Raw genomic sequence first — 22,290 nt, forward strand, 5'->3', positions numbered from 1 at the left:
ATGGCCAGAGGAGGAGAGAAATCCTGGGACTGGCAGGAAATGAAAGAAATGTAATGTTAGTTCAGTGTATAATTGCGTGCCTGTTAACTGGCTCTTGGCAGTTTCCTTGTAGATCTGTTTTGGATAGGCGGGCGGCCCTGGAGGTATGTTGACCTAAAAAGACGAGCGTCTCCTGTGCTTTTATCTTTGGACCGGGCTCCTGCTCGCAAATGTATCAGGGCCAATAACACAAGGCCCAACTTCTTCTCCTCTCCCCTAAAAAGTCTGCTCTAGGAGCCCTTTGCTCTCATCACGCCGGATTTCTTTCTTTCTTTCCCGTCTTTCCAAAATAGCACTGTCAAAGGGATGTGGTTGGATTTGTTGCAGGGCACAGAGAAATAAATATTTGTGGAGGTTGTGCTACTCTCTGTGAGCACGTGTAGGTGGATTTTTTGACATTAGTGAGATATAGGATCTTGTCTCTTCCCCTGCCTACACACACATCTGATTCATCCTCTGCCCAGGACCTTTCACTTACAGCTAAAACATGTTAACTTTGAAACAAGATGGAATTGGCTCGGCAATCCGCCGTTTCTAAGATGTCCGCTTTGTGGTGATGTTAAGACCCAATTTGAGGACATAACCTTTTTAAAAAATATATTTTTAGAGCCAACTGGATCAGCACAAAGATAAAATTAAGGGGGGGCTAACTCGTGCTGATAGGCAGAAGCCAAACAAAACACTGGCATGTCGAGGTAGATGGTGTCAAAGATGGTGAGCAGGCTTTTCAAACAAGACGTTCATGAAAAGCATTCCAAACTCTTCCTGGTTTCCTTTTTTCTGTCGTGACCAAGCAGAATCTTTTGGGTTTTTCTGTTGTTTTTTTCCCCAAATTCTGTCTGTCAGCAGAGATTGAAACAAAACCTGGCTGTGGATCTGCGCAGAGCCCGGCAGGAAATACGCACATAACCCCGTTCGAATCCCTCCGTTTCGATTTTCCTCTTTTACTAGAACATTATGGATGTTCTTTTAGCATTTTCCCTGCATGAGAAGGAGGAGAATCAGTTGGGTCAGTTTAACTGGTTGACACACAGAGTGGGCCCTGTGGTGAAGTTCCCTTCTTTGCGAGAATACTTGTGAGCACTTGTGCATTATTTACCACGGATCCCAAACACTTTCCAGCACCCGCAGACAAAGCACAATGGATTTTTCTGTGCAGGAGTTAAGATGAGAACGACAGGAGGCACCTGGACAGAAAAAGAAGGCAGGTAGTCAGGAAGACATTAAGAACACGCCCAGAAGGCCGAGCAGAGGAACAGTTCATTTTCTTCACTGGAGCCCATCTGCTATCTCCTCCTCCTCCTCGTCCTCCTGATAAGGGCAGGTCTTTACATCACAGGCCTCCACAGATCAGTCACCTTTTGTACTCAAAAGGTCAAGCGTCAGGCTAAAGCTCGGCTCCAGCTGAGGCGCTATAATTCTGGCTCTTTATCTTCAGCGTATGTTATGACCCAAGGTGGGGTGACACATTGGTCTGTCACCTGGAAGCCCTCCCGACCCCATTAGAGTTTCCTTCCCAGACCAAATGTAGACGGTGGGCTCACGACAGGCTGCAGAGCGGCCATCAGATTAGACCTGATTCCGGATCTGTCGTCCAGCCAAAGGCGGGTCTGAACCATGTGCCGGTTAGATTATCTCCTCAGTCCAGAACGATGGAACCCTCAGGTGACTGGGACACGACTGTGGGAATACAGCCAACCTCACATGCTTCTCCTTTTAAAATTCCAGAGCAGGTGGGTTACTGTGAAGCTCTCTGCTGTTGACACTGTTCCAGAACAACAGCAACGCCGGTGCAATTTCAGTTTCAGTGTGCTGTGCAGGATGGGATCACACAGCTGACAAGAGTTCTTGCACTGCTGCCTGCGTAATGAGTCATTCCAGCCCTGGAGAGAAAAACAATCTGGTATTTTTAAACTGCGTCTTTCAGCTGTTCCTTTCTCCCTGGAGGTCCATCTTGTAAACTTTTGGCGGCTTCTAGTACGAATGCCATTTCTAGTGCTAATGGATGTGATATTTATGAATAATACAAAGTGCAGCGCTGCACTAAAGTGATTAGGACGTCTGCACAATGCAACAGAATACTGTAAATGAGGGAGCTCATCATTGACACTGCACCGCTGTTTCCAGCCTCTTCACTGAACCACAACGGATTTGGAATCAAATATAGACTGTGACTTGAGCATGAAATGTCACCTTTATTTTAATGGGTTTCTCAAAAACATGGTATTCACCCGGTTGGAGTTATAGTATTTTATTCAGAGCACATCGATGTTCTGGGGAAAGTGACAGCAGAGGACAGAATCCCTCTTGATCCACGCCTGTATGAAAACCTTTGCCTTCTGGGGAGGGGTATCAACACGCAAGCAGGCCTCACCTGACCAGAATTTCGATCACTGTGCCAAGCTTTTAACCCCATTGTTCCACCGCCTCCTAACGGAGACACCCACCGCTGCTATGCTAATATAACGGACACCGGTGTTAGCCTTCTGGCGTATCTGTATAGAGCAGTAGCAGCATGCAGGAGTCACATTGTTCAGGAATCGAAACTGTGTTCCAAAGAGGAACAAAACAGGAACCCGGAGAGCAGCTTCACCGGCATTTTAGTGCAACTTCTACGGGGAATCTTAAATATCAGTTTTCCAACTAAAGAGGTTAACAATACTTATGTTGTGTTTGCTCATCCTCCTGCCACCCCATTGCCTCCAGTGGAGAAGAGCAAACAAGAAGTGGGTCTGAGTCTTTTCGTGCCAGTGTGTGCTCCTGCGGATGATCATTACTTTATAAAAAGAGAGAAAGGCAAGAAGCTCGTGCGACAAGAAACCCAACACAGATTTGGTCCTGGAGAAGATGTTAAAACTCACATTACGTTTGTATTAGCTATCTGCAGTGACTAATGATCCGCTAGTTAAGTAACAAAAATAAAAATGTCTGCCGGCTTTAAAGAACGTGCTTGGGATTTCAACAAAACAAGGGATGTTCAAAGCTCAGTGGGAGCTTATTGAGCTTTTATACGTTCTCACAAACACGAGATGACATCTACGATTAATGGCGTAACTGGTCGGACTTCAATAACAAAGCAGTTAGCAGTGCAGATAAGGACCTTGACTCTAGTTCCTATGAATAATCCCATGGCTTTTGTCACGATTAGCATGGGCAGGTTTAAATCCCAGCTTCCCGGTGGTGGGCAGGGGCCCAAACACATTCATTAGCAGCTAAACACGCACTTCTGCTGTGAGTGGCACATTTTCGCTGCTGCGTAGATGTTTATCCCTGTCTTCTAATCTATCATTGGGGCTCTTTGGCAATATCAGAAGCAGGAAATTAAATGAAGTCCTTGGAGTGAAATGAATTCACATTGTTAATATTTTAGCAAGGAGACCCTCTCGAGAGTTTTATTCGGCGCTCGCCCACTCGTCCTCAGGGCCAGGCGTGCGCGTTTTAATGGCACATCTGTCAAAAGGAGAGAAATGAAGGTACAAAACCTGATGTGTGCATGTGTGTAGATGTGTGTAAACACACATGTGCAAAGTACATAAGATCTGTCTTTCTACTCTGCATTAAAACACGTCCGACATGATGCTGCACTTTGTAACACTTGCACTTTACAGGGGGAAATGTGGCACGCCATCTGTTCGTCGATTCCCTGCGACAAAACAACCGAGGGGCTCGTGCAGTCGACAGACCAGCAGAGGCAGGCGGCCACGACTCCCGCACCAGCAAAGAACTGTCGACCTGGGAGGTAGCTACACAGACGGGGGGCAGCTATCACAGGTAGCTGCGGGGTGAAAGCAGCCATCAGCTGTTGGGATTCGATCAGGAGGCCACAGCTGACGGCGAGGAATGATGGGACTTGAGGTGGACGCTGCGAAGGAGCTGCCGTGCAGTGAGGAGAGTGTGTGAATGTGTGTTTGCGTGTGGGTGTGTGCATGTGTATGTGCATGGGCTGCAGAGAAGAAAGATTCTTGCAATCCATTTTTAATCTAAGACGCCTGTTCACACATCCTGCCTCAATCTGAATTGTAAATAGCCCGCCCGGTGATATTTTCAGATTAAAACATATGTGTTTGGTTCACCGCGCGCAAGCCGACATTCGAAAAGGAAACAACAAAAACAGAGAGATATCCACAACCCTTAAAGGAAATGTTAAAGGATGTGAGAGAATATAGGAGGCCTAATTACGTAAACATGCGTGGACATGACAGAGGATTAAGGTTGCCCCCTAGTGGCCACATCCACCCCAGATGGAAATAACGGACTAAGATATAAAAATATAAAGCATTTGGTAAGAAAGCAATGATGCATAGATAGACTGAAGTGTACTACATTTGACTTCATGTTTGGTTTCTATTTATTGTTACAGCTGTGGCGATCACATATAGTTTGCTTATATGTTGTACAGACATCAAGCACTCTGCATCCATGCTGTCCATCTCACCTGTGTTGGCATTTTCCCATCTGGGCTGAACACGTGTGTGTGTGTGTGTGTGTGTGTGTGTGTGTGTGTGTGTGTGTGCGTGTGTGTGAATAGGTGCATTTATAATTGATGTTAGGCATGTTATTCCCACCATGGAGCAGAGAGATAATCTAAAAATGTGTTCTTCTCTCAGATCTCTTTGTTTCCAGCCAAATGTTGCAGTTTGACAGTTCAATTCTCAGCAGCCAGTTGCATAAGCGACAAACGGCGGCGTGACGTTTGTCGCCATCAGCTCGTAGTGGTTATCAACGCATCCTTTTTAAAAATATCACTAGAGGAGTGTCAGTAGCCCTAATGAAAGTGTTCCTGTTGTCCCATCATCACCTCCTCAAAGAACATTTGTTCTCAGTGTGGGCAGAAAATGACAAAACTATGATCAATTGTCCATTTTGTAAACCACAGTTTTGCATAAACTTGGAACCCACACGGTAACATCGATTTGATTTATTTTCCAACTGTTTTCTGGCATGAAGGTACTCTAAAATGTTCAAACTTGAAGGGAAAAAAAATCACAGCAGTTGTGTTTCGACTAAAGAAGTAATAATAATAATAATAATAATAATAATAATAATAATAATAATAATAATGATGACAGACAGACAACTAGATAGATAGATAGATAGATAGATAGATAGATAGATAGATAGATAGATAGATAGATAGATAGATAGATAGATAGATAGATAGATAGATAGATAGATAGATAGATAGATAACAGCTAAAAATAAGACCAGCAGATCAGCACAGAATCATAACGGGGATATAAATGGTGATGCTTTCATCCAAAGTGCTTCACAATTTTGCTGTCATGCACGTGCACACGCACACGCACGGCAAGCTTTCAAGGCTCTCAACCCTCTTCAGTCTTTTTGCCCAAGGACAGCTGACTTAAATTCATGAGTCAATGAAAAAAGAAGAGTCAACAACAAATCTTTCACAAATTATTCAGATATGTTCAGACGTATTGTAATTGCTTAAAAATGCCTTGAAGTGTTTTTTATTTTAAATATCAGAATCATTTCCTGTTTAAAAAAATGCCATTTTTCATACCCAGAAGAGTAAGAGTTCAGGATCTGATATATAACTAAAAAATAATTGAAAACAGAAATCTGGCTGCTCAAATTTGTATCATAAAGTTGCTTTTTGGCAAGAGTGTGGAGCCCAATAACAGCAGAGTGCGAGGGGCAGGAGACCGCTAATAGATCATGGTCAGGCAGGACTCAAGGTTCCAACAATCGCAAACACAGCAGCAAATAAAGGGAGGCGATGTGCTGACTGGACAAAAGTTACAGAAAGGCTGCGCGAATCCGGTCTTTGTATCAAAGAAGATGGATCCAGATTCAGACCATCAATCGGCTGGCTGAAGCATCAATAGTTGAACAAACAAGCTCACAAACACAGAACACGGTGATAAAAACAGGTAAAACTGGCTGAGAAGAAGACGGCCTGCTTCTTCCAGTCTCGAGGACCAGTGTCACACCGGGAGAAAAGATGAGCACGGTTAGATGAAGCAGATAAAACTGAAGGACACGACTGACTAATTCCTAATTAAAAGTTGCAATCTGACTCCTAACTGGCCTCTGTTGGGCCTTGTTTGCCGTCTCCCCCGCCTTCCCGTTCTGATGTAACAAAGCATGGAAGACTGGTGCAGGCCTTGTGATACTTAGACCTCTTATCTAAGCATTTCTGCTTCCTTCGCCGGAACAAATGTGCCGTCTTACCCGCAACTGCTTTACACAGCGCACGATACAAAAGGCGAAAGGGCCGCGGAAGGAAAGTACAAAGAAAAAAGTGCTTCTTATTCAATGGATTTCTCCCACAATGTTTCATCTGATCTTTACGGTAGCGCCGTGCGAAACTGGACACGGAGGGTACAATCTGATGTTTCCAAACCAGAGCAAAGGTCCGTGCACGGCCCAGATAAGCGCCTGTTCTTCCCAACAATTACATGGGGTCATACCGTCTCCTGTGTGGACGCTGCCCTCAGATAGAGCTGGGCAGAGCTTAGGACCCCAAATGCAAAGCTGTCTTCTTAGTGCAGGGGAAGAGACTTTGTGGATTACGCTCCTTTTTAAATATATATTTCCTCCTAGCGCGGCACAAAGCAGGGATAAGCAAACAAGAGCCGGAAATCTGCTTGTATCTATCGGCTCTGTTGCACTTTCCCTGTTTGCATCTCCAACCTCTTGCGGAGGTCAGCTCTGGTAACCCCCCCACCCCCGCCGTAGTGATGCTTTGCTCTAGTCTGTCGTTTGTTAGAGATGAACCTATTCCCACGTATTCCAGCAGATATCATCTTGCCCCCATGGAAAGCTGCCACTGCCGGCTGATGTTTCCTGGCAAAGAAATACACCGTCCGAAAGAGGCGCAGACAGCTAGACATGGACGACTGGAAAAGATCATTATGTATTAGGTGTTTTCACTTCGCTCCCCTGTCGATGGAATCGGGCAGCGAACTCTACAAACGTCCTCCGAACAACAGGTTATCTGATGAAACGTACGCTCCTCGGCAGCTGGCTTCGTAGATTAGGAGGGTCACCGTGTTGAATTTCTATCTACTTTAACTTCCCCCTAAGAGGCGACGGCAGACACGGTTCATAGACCCAAGCCGATAAAGTATCGCCTCATCGGGACAGCGTGACAGCCTGAGAGATGTGACCACATCCATCATGCAGGCCTCCAACAGCTGCCAAAGAATAGAGAGCAGAGAGCTGCTGCTCCTTAAATAGACACCAGGAGGCCACTGGAGACCTCCTGCATCCCTCTTATGTGGAGCCAGGGCAGAAAATCTGTCTGCCCTGGAAAGGTTTTGGGTCACTGCTGTCCTCAATGCGTGGGGACGGGTTTAAGCACCCATAAATGTTTTCATTCCTGAATGATCTAAGAATCCACCACCTCATTTTTCCCCCAGCCTCCTGTTTGTCTTGTCGAATTCTGGCTGTCACAAATGCTGCAGAGATGCTAGACTGGGATTTGTGACAAAGCCAAAGCAGCTCTGGCAGCAGGCTGCTGGTGGGACTGAAGAGCAGGTGAGACACGCAGCAGCGGCTGCAGTGGCAGCTGTGGCGGCTGCAGTGGCAGCAGCAGCTGTAGCAGTGGCAGCTGTAGCGGCTGCAGTGGCAGCAGCAGCTGTAGTAGTGGCAGCTGTAGCGGCTGCAGTGGCAGCTGTGGCGGCTGCAGTGGCAGCTGTGGCGGCTGCAGTGGCAGCAGCAGCTGTAGTAGTGGCAGCTGTAGCGGCTGCAGTGGCAGCGGCAGCTGTAGCGGCTGCAGTGGCAGCTGTAGTGGCTGCAGTGGCAGCGGCAGCTGTAGCTGCTTTTAGTAATTACTCATATTTTCTGTCTCGGAATGAAAAGAGACAGAAGGACATTCCGAGACAGAAAATATGAGTAATTACTAAAAGCAGCTGTAGCGGCTGCAGTGGCAGCTGTAGTGGCTGCAGTGGCAGCGGCAGCTGTAGCGGCTGCAGTGGCAGCGGCAGCTGTAGCTGCTTTTAGTAATTACTCATATTTTCTGTCTCGGAATGTCCTTCTGTCTCTTTTTATTGATGAACCAATGAACAAATGTATCTTCTCCTCTCCTCTCCTCTCCTCTCCTCTCCTCTCCTCTCCTCTCCTCTCCTCTCCTCTCCTCTCCTCTCCTCTCCTCTCCTCTCCTCTCCTCTCCTCTCCTTTTACCCATCTAACCAGCCTGTTCCAGCTGGAGGTTTCTTCCTGTTAAGAGGGGGTTTTTGCTGCCACTTTTGCCTGTTTGCGTGTCAGACGCTGGGTTTCTGTAAAGCTCCTTGAAACAATCTTGATTGTGACAGATGCTGTATAAAATAAAGCTGGATTGAATCCTCAACCCTCAAAAACACTTATTTCAGACCCTCTTCACTTGTTATTCTTTTGAGCCTGATCCCCTCATCCAGCCATTCCTGAGCATCTCTACTAACAGTCTAACACAGACGTCTTGCAAAATAAAACGGTAAAAAAAAGCAATTTGATTTCAGCAAAGTATCAAACGCAAGCTGTCAAGGTGGGGGTCAAAGCAAAAGCGTGCACAAGCCAGTCAGGAGGACAGGTGCACGTATACGCTTCTGAGGTTTCCTGTTTGACCGGTTGACCTATCAAATGTTGGATTTAATCTAGTAGATTCCATCACATCGCCTCACGCTCGCTGTGGTCAGGTAATGGACACATTCTATGAATTACCTTCTATCTTATCATCCTCATATCTGTTTCCAGACGGTACAGGAAGTTGCCTGTGTGCAGCGCAGACGGCTGCACGCGGTTCAGAGAATAGGAGAATTATGAGCCACACCGAGCCGAGGAGGTTCATATAGGAGCCAGGTTATATGGAGGAGAAGGAACGCCGCGTGTTCGCTGAGACATCATTATGTTTGAATAGCAAATGTGAACGTTGACGGCCCTGATGGAGAGAACCCGAAGAGAGAGACAAGGATCCATAGGTCGGCATTAGTATGCAAGCGCCGCCTCTCCTCCTCTGCCGATCTGCATTTCCCAGCGTTCCCAAACGCGCCAGTCTGATCATTTACCATCAGAAGCCAACCCCAGCTACAACATCCCGCATAAATCCCCACTTCCTGTTTCATCCTAACCACTCCGTGTCGCTGATGGCGCCGTCACACGGGGGAACAGGCGGCGGGAATCATCTATTAAGAAGCGCAGAGTCGCGCAGGCTCTGGCATGACCAGCTGGCAGCTGGGACCACCAGAGATGGATGGAAGATGGTGCGTGCTCCTGCTGGGGGGGGCCCAGTTCAAATTTACAGGAAGTATTGTGATACAAACATGAGGGCCGATGGCACTTTCAAAGAAACACGAGGATGACGAAACATGGATGGCGTCGGGGCGACAGAGAACAAAGGAAAAAATTGTTGTTGTACGCTGATCTGGAGGGTTTATCGGGAGCACTCCACCCCCCCCCTTCCCGTGCTGCCTTTCTTCAAAAATGTATGTTTTCATTCCATGCTGCCATAAATTCCAATTTTAAATCCCCCAAAAGAGGTTGGAAAATGAGAACAGAGCCTTGTGTTCCTAGTTAATGTCTAATCTTAGTGGTGTAATTTCATTACTGTATGTTAATACATCTGTTATTACATTATTAAAAGTATATTTTCAGTAATTAATGGAGATGCCTCTGAGCCTGCTCCTCTTTAATACCCAGATGATTGGAATATTATGACCTGCATGGATTAGCAAAGGAAATGGGAGCAGAGATGCTGCAAATTTCTGCCTATCAAGTAATTTGCCAACCTGAGAAATTCTATTTTTGGACTTCCTTCGCTCCCTCCATGACGCCCCTGATATTTAAGGTTCATTTCAGTCACACTGCATTTTAATTTGGGCTGGCATCCTTGAAATTAGCGGAAGATAAAAGGGGAACGGGCTCTATGTTAATATCTCTTTGAAGATGGAGTCAATCTGGCAACTGAATGCCTAGTCCTATTTTCTCTTCCCGTTCCCATCTTCCTGTATTCAGCACAGTGGATGAGAGATAACTGCAGACTCAGCGTAGCAACCGCTTACCTCGGGTGGAGAAACTCTGCAAGCCCCCCCACCCTGCTTTCATCCTGCCCCTGGTGGCAGAAACCCGCCTTTGTTTGGTCCTTTCAACCTCTGTAACGTCGCCTGTTGCAACATTAATACAGGCAGAGATTTAGAGAAAGGGTCCCGAAACATTCCAGAAATACATAAACCTTCAAGCTAAGAAATAACCAAAATAAAAATAAAAAATCAACACCAACACCAGTATTTTACGTTCAGATAAGCTCTGTAAATCTGTGACACCTAGATGAGTGGACTCGAGCATGAAACACAGAAACATAAGTGAGTAGACAGAGAGGAGGGGAGATTTTAGTATATAGATTCGAAAATGTCTGCAGGGAGTCGACACCAGCGGGAGGAGGCCGCAGGCTGTTGTCAACTCCTAAATAATAGCTGCACGGTCCAAGTAACTCACGCCTTCAGCCTGCATAATCTGCCATGAGAATTGCATGGAAATAAATGCGTTATGACTTGGAGACAACTTAGTCAACTGTGTTACAAAATTCCCCGCGTCGCCCGACTCTTTTATGTAAATTCCGATGACATAACCCAGTGTTTCTGCACAGGATTTGTTCTTTAATGTTCCTCCAGAGCAACGCTGTGGCGCCATAAAGGAAACATCCAATGCTGCCAGAGCCCCCGCCCCCATCTCCCGAGCGTATCATCTAGCGCCAGGGTCCTCCAATCTCATCGCTGTGAACAGCACAGGTGCGAGCTGCGTGAGGATGCTGATGTTTTATTTCTATTAAAAGATTTGCAACGCTTCCCGCACGCCCCCCCCCTGCGTAAGCGACACCCTCCTCTATAGTCTTCAAGCTGTTGGGTAGCTGTTCTGGATTCTGTCCTGGCTTCCACCACATTCACATCAGACCATCCACGCAGGCCACGAGCCTTGTCAAATAGCTGGTGAACACGTTACGCCGCCACTTTAATACCGAGTTAATTATGTTCATCTTGACCTGTGAGCAAAGCGAGACTGACTGCCGCCCATGTCTCCGTTATCTGTGCAAAAATGCATTAGCATGTGCTCCTTTTAATGACTTTAATTAGTCATAAACTCAGCTGATTCTCTCGCTAAACGGATAAGGAGTCGATAATGTTACACTGGTATCTCGCCGCTGCACAGGGAGGGGGGGCGGTGGCAGCGGGCAGACTCCAGAGCCATATCAGCCGGTGCTCACCCCGCGTACTGATATAAAATAGGCGTAATTAGAGCGCGGCTGTACTGACACAGGAATCCTTACAGAGGAGTTTGCTCAATGTCAGGAACGCAACGTCGAGAAACTCTTTCACCTGAGCAGACAAAACGCCGGCAGGGCCTGCTGGCGCGGCGTGGAGCAGCTTTTATTTTGACAAGATCCCTTCACAATAAGATAAACAGGTTTTTTAAGGAGCTACAGAGACATGGCTGTTTTCAATTTGGCAACGTGTTCTCAGGAAAACATTAATCCCAAACATGACATCACACTTGAATGAAGATGACAACTGGATGGAGGTTTAGAGCTCGTACAGCAAAATGATTCATTCATGAAAACACCTCAAGTGCGTTTAAATGATTACTGGATACTAGCTTGGCTTTTGTAGCCTTCCTCGCAGATTTTGTGCTGCTAAGATTAGAACATTGACGATATCATTGACGTACTACTAGCTAAAGCTACAGGCTAATTATTTTGAAATTCTGCCAGTTCTTAAAAATACAGGTAGAGATCAATGATATTTACCAATATGTTACATCACCACAATCAGAATACTGATCAATAACTCCTAAACATACATCTAAAATTGGGTTTGTAAAAAGTCCCCAAAATCATCTTATTTTCTACTTATTTTGCACATTATCTGCTTGTCAAACTAAATTTTTCCACAGCTCTTCACAAATGATGGGTTTGGGCTTTATTTCCAATTTATTTATGATGGAGATGATGACGGAGCCAGAGAAAGGAGGCCCATAAAGTCTGTGCTGGTAAACAATCTCCCCTTTCACCCACTAAAGTTCCCATTCAACAGCGCCTCCATTTGCTGACTAATGCCTCGCCCAGGACTCGGACAGCCGTGATGAGACTCGATGCTCTGAAGCCACATGAACTCTTTACTGGCTCCTAATGCACGATGCTAAACTCTGCAGGCCAAAAGGAATCACTGGGGGGGGATTTTTCCTTTTCTAACTCTTGAATTTGAAGGAAAAACCATTAAAGCAGATAAGAATAATAATTTACGCATCAGGAAATGTGAAGAACGCTTTTATAAATCAAGAATTTCCACTGAATTCTGGTGTATTTTGTCCAGCAACGTGGGTGTGGCGACTGAGTAAACATGGCTACGTAGCTACGTAGATTCTCCAGAGGTAACCGCAGTCACGGAAATGGGCCACGTCTCCAAGAAAATGTGGCCCGCCTCTCTAACTTTGTGCGGCAGTCAGCAAAGCAGCGGGGGGGCTCTATCAGCCGGCGTCCGTATGTGCACGTATGTCAAGCTCATCTCGCCGGAGTGCGTTCAAGCTTGGCAAAAGTGTGTGCGCTCACTCGCCTTTCTCGTATTTCTCGGGCGTATAATGTGCCGACGTTCATGCATTTCCCGAAAAAATAAAAAACCTCTGGTGAAAATCACTTCACAGCCCAGCGCGGAACTCAATATGCTAACGTCCTTCACGGGAGCGGCGGAGGGGGGGCAAACATAACCTGTCAATTACCCACAGCAAAACCACTGAAAGATGGATTGAAAACCACCAGGAGTCTCTGCAAAACAGAAGAGCCTGCACATACCTGAGATCAAATTAAACTGGGACCTCAGACTATACATGAAATGTGAAATTAGCTTCCTGTTAATGGAATCCGAGGGGGGTGAGAAAGCACACGGTAAAGCCCGTCTGGAGGGTTCAGCTGCAACAGCCACCTTCCGTTGTCCCAGGAGCCTCAGCTGGCTGAGGACCCACAGTGGGACCGTCAGAATTGGACCCAGATTATTTTGTTTCTCGTGCAGACATCATCAGGTCCCCTCAGCATAATTTGTTTACAGCTCGAGATGGAGTGTTGGCAGCGCTTATCTCCCTCGCCGGAATAATTGCTGTGATGACGGCTTTGCTGGGAGCACGGACGGCCATGTAAAACCAGGCGCATTTCTGATTGGAGGCTTTGGAAACTCAGCCAAACTGATGAGTGCGAGACAGTGACAGCGGAATATCCCCCGTACGATCTTTTCCCTCATCAAGTCCATTTCCTCTGCACTCTGTGATCCTGAATGTCAAAAGGGATTCTGCTGGAGTTTGGGAAAATTTTGTTGTCTTTTTTTTACAGGTCTCCTTCGTGCACAAATCTTTCACAGAACCATCAGCACAGAACCATCCATGTTCATTTTAGCCGCTGACTGGAAACAGGAGTCGCGTGTTCTGAAATTCTGGAGGCAATATTTGCTGGAATATGGACAAAACCCAGGTAATTATGGCAAGCACCAGATCTATAGCTGAACAGCCCATCAAACACACATGAAGTTGCTTTAAAAGCAATAATTCAAGGATTAAGGTGTCAAACCAGCACTTATGGAGCATAAAGATAACCAGGCGGAAGGCTCGAGGGACTTGATAAAGTTTGACCTACACTACAGGATTGTCATTAAATAGGCCTCAGAATGTGATGTTGACTGCTTATTGGGCTTTTGATGAGGCGCTGCGGTGCATAAAACCACCACACAAACACGTCATGTTGGTGTTTCCCTGAGGGTGAAACACCAGCTTCGTCGCTGGTCCTCCTCCGTCATCATCACCATCCCTCCATCTCCCCACCCCCTCCTGCTGTCTCTCCTGAGCCCGGCAGATTACAGATATCATTAGAATGGATGCTCTGGCAAGCGAGCTGCGGTCACATTTAATTTGCCACGGCCTGATGTCTACACAAGATAATCAGCATCTACACCTGAGAGTCAGGGAAGGGAGATGAGGGATGGGGGGGGGGGAGTGGGAGAAAGGGTAATGGGGTCAGGAGTGAGGGGGTGACAAAAAAAATGGAGGTATGTGACGGCGAGGCAGGTCGAAGTGAAGAATCCGAAAAAGCTCCAACATAACAGACAAGCCCACGTATTGATTAGGCCAGACTGGTATTTGATTCCTCCTCAGACGTCTCTGTCCTGCTGCACGAGGATAAACTGTAGTCTCGTCTTGTTGCTCCAGAATGATGGTTCTAAGGTTGTAAGGGAGGGGCGGGAACGCCACCGCTGCATAATTTACTTCCTGCTCCACAAATCGTACCAAAGTCAGATCCACCGGGTGCCGAAATGTTGCCGTTCTCCAGTGGAAAAGGTCCCGAACGGCGCGTGTTACATACGATTAGGGCCTCAGGAATGAGCTTTTGCATCTAACGGATCAGTTTCCGCCAAGTTGCTGAGTGAAGACCCGTTTGCTTTGAGGGGGGCTCGTCATACATATTTGAGCTGTGAATAACCTACTGTGCTCGCAGGGAGCCGTATTGCTGTTGTGAATGCACTGGAGCGTAAATAAATAAAAGCACATTCTGTCACAGAGTTTAAAAAATGGTTTGGGTCTGTTCAGCTGCGCTGGATGTGATGTTGCCATGCAATTTAATGTCTGTCTTCTGTTTCGGGTTTCTATTTTCTTTATTTGATGACTGAGTCCCATTCCAAGGACATCAAACGGCCGCTGATCTGTTGGGTTATGCTATAAAAGACCGTCAGAATTGAACATCCAAGGTTATTATTTGGCCCAGTTTTATGTCCAATTATGTATAAAACATTTGCATTTAGGAACCACTTTGTCGCTAACGTCAGAGTGTGATTTGAGCAGATACAATTTCTTTATAGCGCCACAGAAACACAGAAATCTTTGGCACTGAGGCGTGTAATCCAACAAATTTCATCTCGTAACTGTTCGCTCTGTTTCACATCATGCCAGAGCTTTAGCGGTTTATCGCACATCCTGCTGCTGCTTCGCACTGACGTTGTTCAGCTGGCAGATCGCTTTTTATGGGGCCGGCTTTGTTTCTGTAAAACAGTTAGAGGAAACACTGTAACGCCGTCACCTGCAGTATAAACAGCCAGCAGAACTCAGACATGAAAACGTCTGTCTGGGAACCTTAGAAAGTCTGGAAAAAGGAAACATTTTTAGCATGTTTTATAGAACAACACTCTAAAATCATCTTAAAGCAGCATGAGATTTTCCAAAAAGGGGGCCAAATCCATTCAGTGTGCACGGGTTGCCACGGAAGAGTGTCTCTCTGCAGCAGGAAACGGTGAAGAGTCCCTGTCGATGCTTTGTCTAAGGCGCCGTCTTCAGTATTACTTAGACTCCTTTGTCTCACATCTCAAGGTGCTTCTTCCAGCTTTGGATGCAGCCAAACTTTGAACGCTCACTAAGATATGCAGCCCTCGGACTTCAGCTTCCTGTATGTGTCCTTCACAACAACAACAAACAACAAAAAAAACCCTCAGCATATACTTGGATTTTCTAGGCCCGTCTGAAGTGTTCCTATAGACACCAGCTAGAATAAATACAACGAACAAAAAAGTGACTCCCTACTTTAGGATGACCTCAGGTGCCTCTGAAACCAACAGACTAACTAGAGCAGATGGTAAAACCATCACAGCGTTGCTGTATTCATTTAACCTCCCAGCCTAAATCAACACAGCTAAAATAAAGAGCAGGGAAAATTGAAGCGTCTTCCTATTAGACGTCAGATCAGGTCCCGTGTCAGCAAAACCTGTCCAATCATGTCAAAATGCCGCGAGCCAAGTATCAACGGATCAGATACACGTGTAAACGTGTTAAGTGTCTTAACTGTTCATACAGAGATGACAATGTGCTTATCGCGACTTGTCGGCATGTAAATGCTATAAACACGTGCGTCTGCACTTTCTGGCTGGGTGCTAACCTCCTGACACTGTGATGGGTGTCGGTGTGCAGGCCCTTGGCCGCGTCTCAAGCAGCCACTTTCTCTATCGTGATGGTGCGGCAGCCTGCGAGAAAAGTAGCCGAGCAGAGTTGAGTTATACGGCCGACAGTGGCTCCAGCCGTGCGTCTAATTTAGGAGCGGCTTCTGCTCTGTCTAATTAACAATTTACTAGGCCATCAGTCAGCCTCCCATTGTGGTATAATCAGCGGCGGCGATGTTCAGCCAACTCAATGCGCACGTTTGGATGTGAGGCGGGATTAGAGCAAGCGAGCCTCTTTGACAGATACATGAGAATAAAAGGGAGAAATATCAAGTTCCAAAGATTTGGCGCGAACAATGTGATTGAAACCTGACGCTGACGCGGCTGAGTGACATGAGAAAGGCACATTAGCTGCTTTTCTTTGTGCGTGACGGGAGCTGCCGCCCAACGCGTTTGGGAAACGTGTGCAGTGCTCTTGCTTGTGTACAACGCACAACAAAATTGCAGCCCCTCTTTATCCAAAATCTGCTTATCTTTTATGCATAGGCACCTTTTTAAGGCATTAATAATGCCACGGTTGATTTTTCTGAAAAAGGTCATCAATAAATCATCCCATCGAGGCCTCGCATTCCTCACCGGCCCACAGTTGCATGACTAACCAGTCTGTCCTCCCTCTTTTAGCAGACTGGCTTACAAGTACTTGAATCATATTTGCTGTTTATATTTGTTTATACTTTGCAAAAAAAATACAGAGAGAAATTCATGCTGAAAATGTGGTGGGGCAGGAGACCCTGATTAAGAGTAGATCAAGGGCCTAAATTGGGAAAATGCTGTTTTTTAATTATTATTGTGTGTATTTTTGTCCTTCTAGCTGCCTCCTTGGAAACAAATACCACGTTTCAACCCGCTTATCCACTCAGTTCTTCTGGAGAGGTGAATGTCTGGGACACTGGGATGTCCTCCAGCAGATAGTTCCAAGGATAATCTGTGGCCAGCATGTACACGCGTGCATCACTGGGGAAGCTGCGCGTGTGTGGCTCAGTGCACGAGTCCCTATATTGTACAAATAAATGCAGCTGCTACATGGAGGGCGGGGCCAATTAAAAGAAAGCCCTGAAGGAGTGCGCTCATCAGGATGCAGGGAGCATAACAGATCTGCCTGCTGCAGTCTGTCACGTGCACGAGCGGCTGCGTTGATGCCGCCGAGGCTACGCTGCGCAAAACATCAGCAGCTTCATTCTTCTGCTGTCGCTGTCAAAGAAGGATAAACTGGCTCAGGAGTCTGACCGACATCGCTGATTCTGTTTTGGACATAATGACGGCCAGCACATCACAGTGACGCGATACCAGCCGCCTCGGCTCGTGATCGTCCCACGCATGTCACCACCAATTAAATAACCAGTTCGGTGACAATTATAAGCCTCTAGTGGTGATCAGGGAGAATGGCAGCTGCTCTGATTTTCTTCTTATCTCCTCTACAGGTTCAGGTTAATGAGGCATCAAGCCTTCACAGCTGAAGGATCTTGCTGGTGGCACCATCTTCACTTGTTTAAGACTTCAGAAGAAGGGGATAAATGAGACCAGAGAGGCAGCAGGACTCTGTAAAATCAGGTTAAAGAGAAAAAGAAGCTTGAAATGTAATCTAGAAATCTCAGCACCTGGCGGAGGAATCAATACTTCAGTTGTATTGATCACCAGTATACTCGACTGTGGCTATATTATGGTCCCTTGTACATCGGGGAGCTGGAGGAAGAGGAGAGAGAGAGAGAGAGAGAGAGAGAGAGCATGGGCTTCTCTTTAGGTCTCTTCCCTGACCCTGACCAATTAGGTACAAAAGTGCAGAAAACACAGCCTCTTCATGCGGCGCGGGCAGTGAACATGTGGTACATGAGGAGAGACGCTCTGATACCACAGCCCTGAGTGGTTAACGGCTTCCTAATTGTATTACGCTCCGAATCGGCCATTTCACGCACAATCCTTGCTCCCTCCCAGCCATCACTCCTCTCCAGTCCTCTCCATTATCTCCCACACACGCAGTCCATCCTCACCCCCCCCACCCCCCCACCCCCACCCCACACACACCACCACACCCCCCTCCCTGCGTGCAATCAAAAAGTTGGATCAATTTCACATTCTCTTTCAGGCTCCGGAGGATGCTATGTCTAGTTGTCATTATATAACAATTGTTTGATCCCACCTAGAGCACTTATGCAAATCAGCTGTTGTTATTTATTCATTTAGTTTTTTGGCATCACCCCCCCCCCCCCCCCCCCCCCACCACCACCACCACCACCACCACCACCACCACCACCACCACCCCCCACTTAAAAGGGCTTGTGTTCTTTACATTATCTTGCCTCCTCAGACGGTGCATCTTGTGCCCTGTTTTTGCAAAAGTAGGGCACTTTATTTGGCACCAAACACAACAAAGTTAACTAATTGAAAAGAAAAAAGAAGGTGGCCTCAATTGTGCGTGTTTTAAAAAGAAAGCCTTTCAGTTCCACCATAATGGTTTTATCCATTCATTTAGACTTTATTGGCTTTGCTTGGCAGCAGAGGGGGAGAAGCTGCACCCCCAAGCAAAAGCTTTCCCACCGAGCCATTTGATCATTCGCCAACTGGGTGAAAGAGTGCAAATTAAAGTCTCCCTTCACCCTCCACCTTCAACACCAGACCCGACAGGCCATATTTTCTCCCCTAAATCAGGAGCCTGAAAATGGAATACTGGTTATAATTTTAGCAGGGGAAAAGAAAAACCCTCAGACACATAGCTCGATAATAAATTACAGCAAGCCAGGAGATGAAAACCTGCCTGAAGCATCGAGGGGACACAGAGCCACTGCGTGCGTTCCAATCTGCATCCGCCTGTGCCGTATCAAAGGGAATGCACGAGCAAGATGCGAAATTACTCTGTAGGCCCCCGTAATCTGTGGCTTTCTTAGCATAATCTGGCAGTTTTAGCCAAGTAATGAACATCGTGATGAAGGGGGAGTGCGTTCTGAATGTTGCATAAGCACTTTATGTGTGAATGTGCGTCCTGTGAGTGCTTAGGCAGTGCGTGTGGGGTGGGGCAGAGTGGGTGGAGATGAGGCTTTTCCACAAGCTCCTGATGAAATAAGTTGGCTCATGCTCTGCACTTATCTCATCACGCACGGTAATAACCCCCCCCCCCCTCACACACACACACACACACAAGTATCATTCCCTCTGTGCTGGACACGTTTATTTAAAACAGCAACAAACATGCACTGACGTGCCAGGTGCTTCCTTCTCACTCCGCCCATCGGTGGGCGCGCACACGCATCCATACTGTTTTTTTTTTTTTATTATTATTTTTAAACATGTGACAGAATGAAATGCTCTGAACGCAACGCGGACCCGCTTGTCGCCACTTTGAGCTGCACCTTGAACGGGACGTTGCCACAAACGCATCAATTAAGCCGGACGGTGACGCGGCACCAGCGAGCCGCCAAGCGGACCATCTGCACATTTCACCCACAATCCTGCCCACCGGGGTCCAGGCGGGCAGGTGGGACGCGCAGGTTAAGGTGCGGTATTATGCAGAACGCAGTGAGCAGCCCATCGCAACGCACAGCCCCGCTCGCGTCCACACGCGCACAAAGAAACACGGACACAGATAAAGACGCGCCAAATCCGCTCCGAATCATGACTCAATTAGGAGCCACTGAGTCAAGGTCGTTTGTATCCGCAGTATCCAGAACTGATATCGAATACAGATGAAGTCAAATGTCGCTGCCGCAGAGACTAGATTTCTGTTTTTACGCGTCAGTCGATGTTAAACCAAACCTCGGAGAAGCCAGCAGAGTAAATTCCAATTAGGACATCCGATTTAGCCTCGGATGTGTCTGTTCCCGTATCATTGCGCAGTAACTCAGCAGGGACTCATCCATCTCAAAAAACTTTACAAAGGTGCTCGAATGCTTACTCACCATCAGAAATCAAGGTCCTCATGATTTAGGTCTGGGTAATAACCAGAGGCTGGATAAATCCAAGTCAGATGAATCCCTGCGTGAGCGCAGACAGGCAGGATATCCACTGTTTTTGTTTTTTGTAATTTAAGGGTATCTTTGCAAATCCACAGCACGGTGGGAGACGGAGAGCCTGGAGCACCGCTGCACACTTCAAACTTTAGCCCTATGTCTGCCCAAGGGGGGAGCCACGTCGCTGGCTGCTCCCGAACTCAGTCATTTGGGCGGCTGGCTCAAAAACACTCAGACATCCGAGATGAGACCAGTAGTCTCGACTTCCTCCACCAAAAAAATAATACAAATATAAAAAATATATATCTGGGACGCGCTTAAAGAGAGAAAGTGTTACGGCGGGGCCGAAGAATCAGCGGCCGGAGAATAGTATCGGATCCATTTTTGCAGCTCCAGCCCAGTCCGAACACTTCTCCCGACGTGTGTTTTCCGCAAGTGCGCGCAAAAAGTGAGGCGGGTGCGCACGGATGTCGGCCGTGCTGGCGAGCGACAGTGAGTTTACCAGGGAGAGGCTGGGGGAGGGAGAGGGGGGGGGGGGGGGGAGGTGTTCGGCGGAAAGAGGGAGAGAGAGATAATCCAGAGATGAGTCCTTATTCTGATGGAAACCTTTCCAGCCTCGACGGCCTCGGAGAGGACTCAAACACGGGCAGATCTACGCGCTGGAATAAAGATAATAATGATGATTAAAAAACAATCAAACAGTAAATATAAGTAAGTTCTTTTAAGACTAATGCCAAAGACTTCTCCCGTCTCTCGCAGTGCGGAGCTGCGCTCTGATGAATGTTTTATGGGAAGGCGGCGGTCGCGGCGGTGGTTCGGCTTGGCAGGGAGGGGAGGTGACGTGAAGCGAATCTATCTGGATCGGACACGGCCAGGCACGCACATGCATACGAAAATAACCCCCAGAAGAATCCTGCTGGGGGGACTAGCGCCTCCCTCTCCCCAAAGCAGAGGGAATATAAAGACGACTTGGTCAGAAAGGACAGGATGAGGTAGTGATATTGCCTTTTATTGCCCGTGAATAATTTAGCCTCTGTAGGTATTAATTAAAATATAGAACCCGGTCTATGTAAATGTAGTCCGCCATCACATCTTCCTGTAGTGACTCCACTAATAGAAAACGACTTTATGCTATGATAACTGCAGCTTCCACAAAGTGATTGCACTATGAAGCAGCACGCACACCACTGCACACAGACACACACTGGAATTCTCATTACAGCACATCTCGTCTGCGGCTTTGCTTGGTTTGCTGACACCCAGTAGGATTAGATCCACCAGCGGCAGCACTATAGTTGGGTGCCAAGCGCCCCCTACCGGAGGGTACAAAACATAGACGTCAGAAACAAAGATGTGTGTGTGTGTGTGTGTGTGTGTGTGTGTTGGGGGGGGGGGGGTCTCATGAATGGAAGAAGACGCTCTGTTGCCATCAGAGAGAGCAAGTAAGCATGTTCTGCTGGTAGCACAACTAAATTGTATAATGCCTTATATTTCGGATAAGAAAGTGTTGATGGAAACAGAAAAATCCTTTGAGACAAGATGAAATGGCACCAGGATCCGCGGCCAGGTTGGCTGTGTCGCTGGGAGCAATGGCGATATGTGTGGTGGGCAAATCCCGAGCTTACAACGGGTGCCGACACCGAATCACGATTAGAATACATCAGCGTGCCACTTGCCTGGTATTTACTCACAGTGAAGGTCCGCAGGGCCAGATGGCCAGTGGAGACGGAGTCCAAAGCCGCCGCAGCGGCCCGCTGAGAACGAGGTCACCGCGAATGAGACAAGGAAATGTCATTTTTCACAAACACGCTCCCTCCCACCTCCTTTCTTCCCCGCTTACATGCATGCAGGCAAACACGTGTGTGAAACCCTGTGATGCATAGCTACACTGTCAGTGTGCGCCCTTGGGTGCACTGCATGAGGGCATTGCTTCTGCTGAATTTCACAAGAGTTTACACAAGGAGAAAGGAAAAGAAACGGTGCTCGGGCGACTTAATACACGAGTACGCTTCGTTCACATATCCCTGCACGTGCTAAGTAATCCATACATGAATTAGACGCACCCAACGTTTCCACGCGACTTTCCTCCATAACTCTGCCTAATTACCTTCTTTTATTCAGCTCTTTGTGTTATAATGTAGTCTTCTGGCAGGTATAATGTAACTGTTTGATATTCCTCCCTCACCTAATTATACAAGATGCCCCCCCACACAAACACACACACAGACACACACACACAGACATACACACATACACACAGACATACACACATACAATGATCCACTCCAGCAAATGAGACACCGGTATGTTGTCATGGGAGCGTTGAGGTTGGAGTCCTGCCACAAGGAGCGATT

At 47.1% G+C, this 22,290-nt stretch overlaps 1 protein-coding gene across 1 annotated transcript in view; it reads right to left on the reverse strand.

Annotated features, from left to right (window-relative positions):
- rtn4r (reticulon 4 receptor) overlaps positions 1 to 20,710 on the reverse strand; it is a 30,691-nt gene extending 9,981 nt beyond the window's left edge. Inside the window, exon 1 of the mRNA XM_029830177.1 lies at positions 19,886 to 20,710. Coding sequence (XP_029686037.1) covers positions 19,886 to 19,907 — 22 coding nt within the window. The 5' untranslated portion in view covers positions 19,908 to 20,710. The remainder of the gene's footprint in view (positions 1 to 19,885) is intronic.
- Between the last annotated feature and the right edge of the window lie 1,580 nt (positions 20,711 to 22,290).

The sequence above is a fragment of the Takifugu rubripes genome, chromosome 21, assembly GCF_901000725.2.
Source record: "Takifugu rubripes chromosome 21, fTakRub1.2, whole genome shotgun sequence".
NCBI lineage: Eukaryota > Metazoa > Chordata > Actinopteri > Tetraodontiformes > Tetraodontidae > Takifugu > Takifugu rubripes.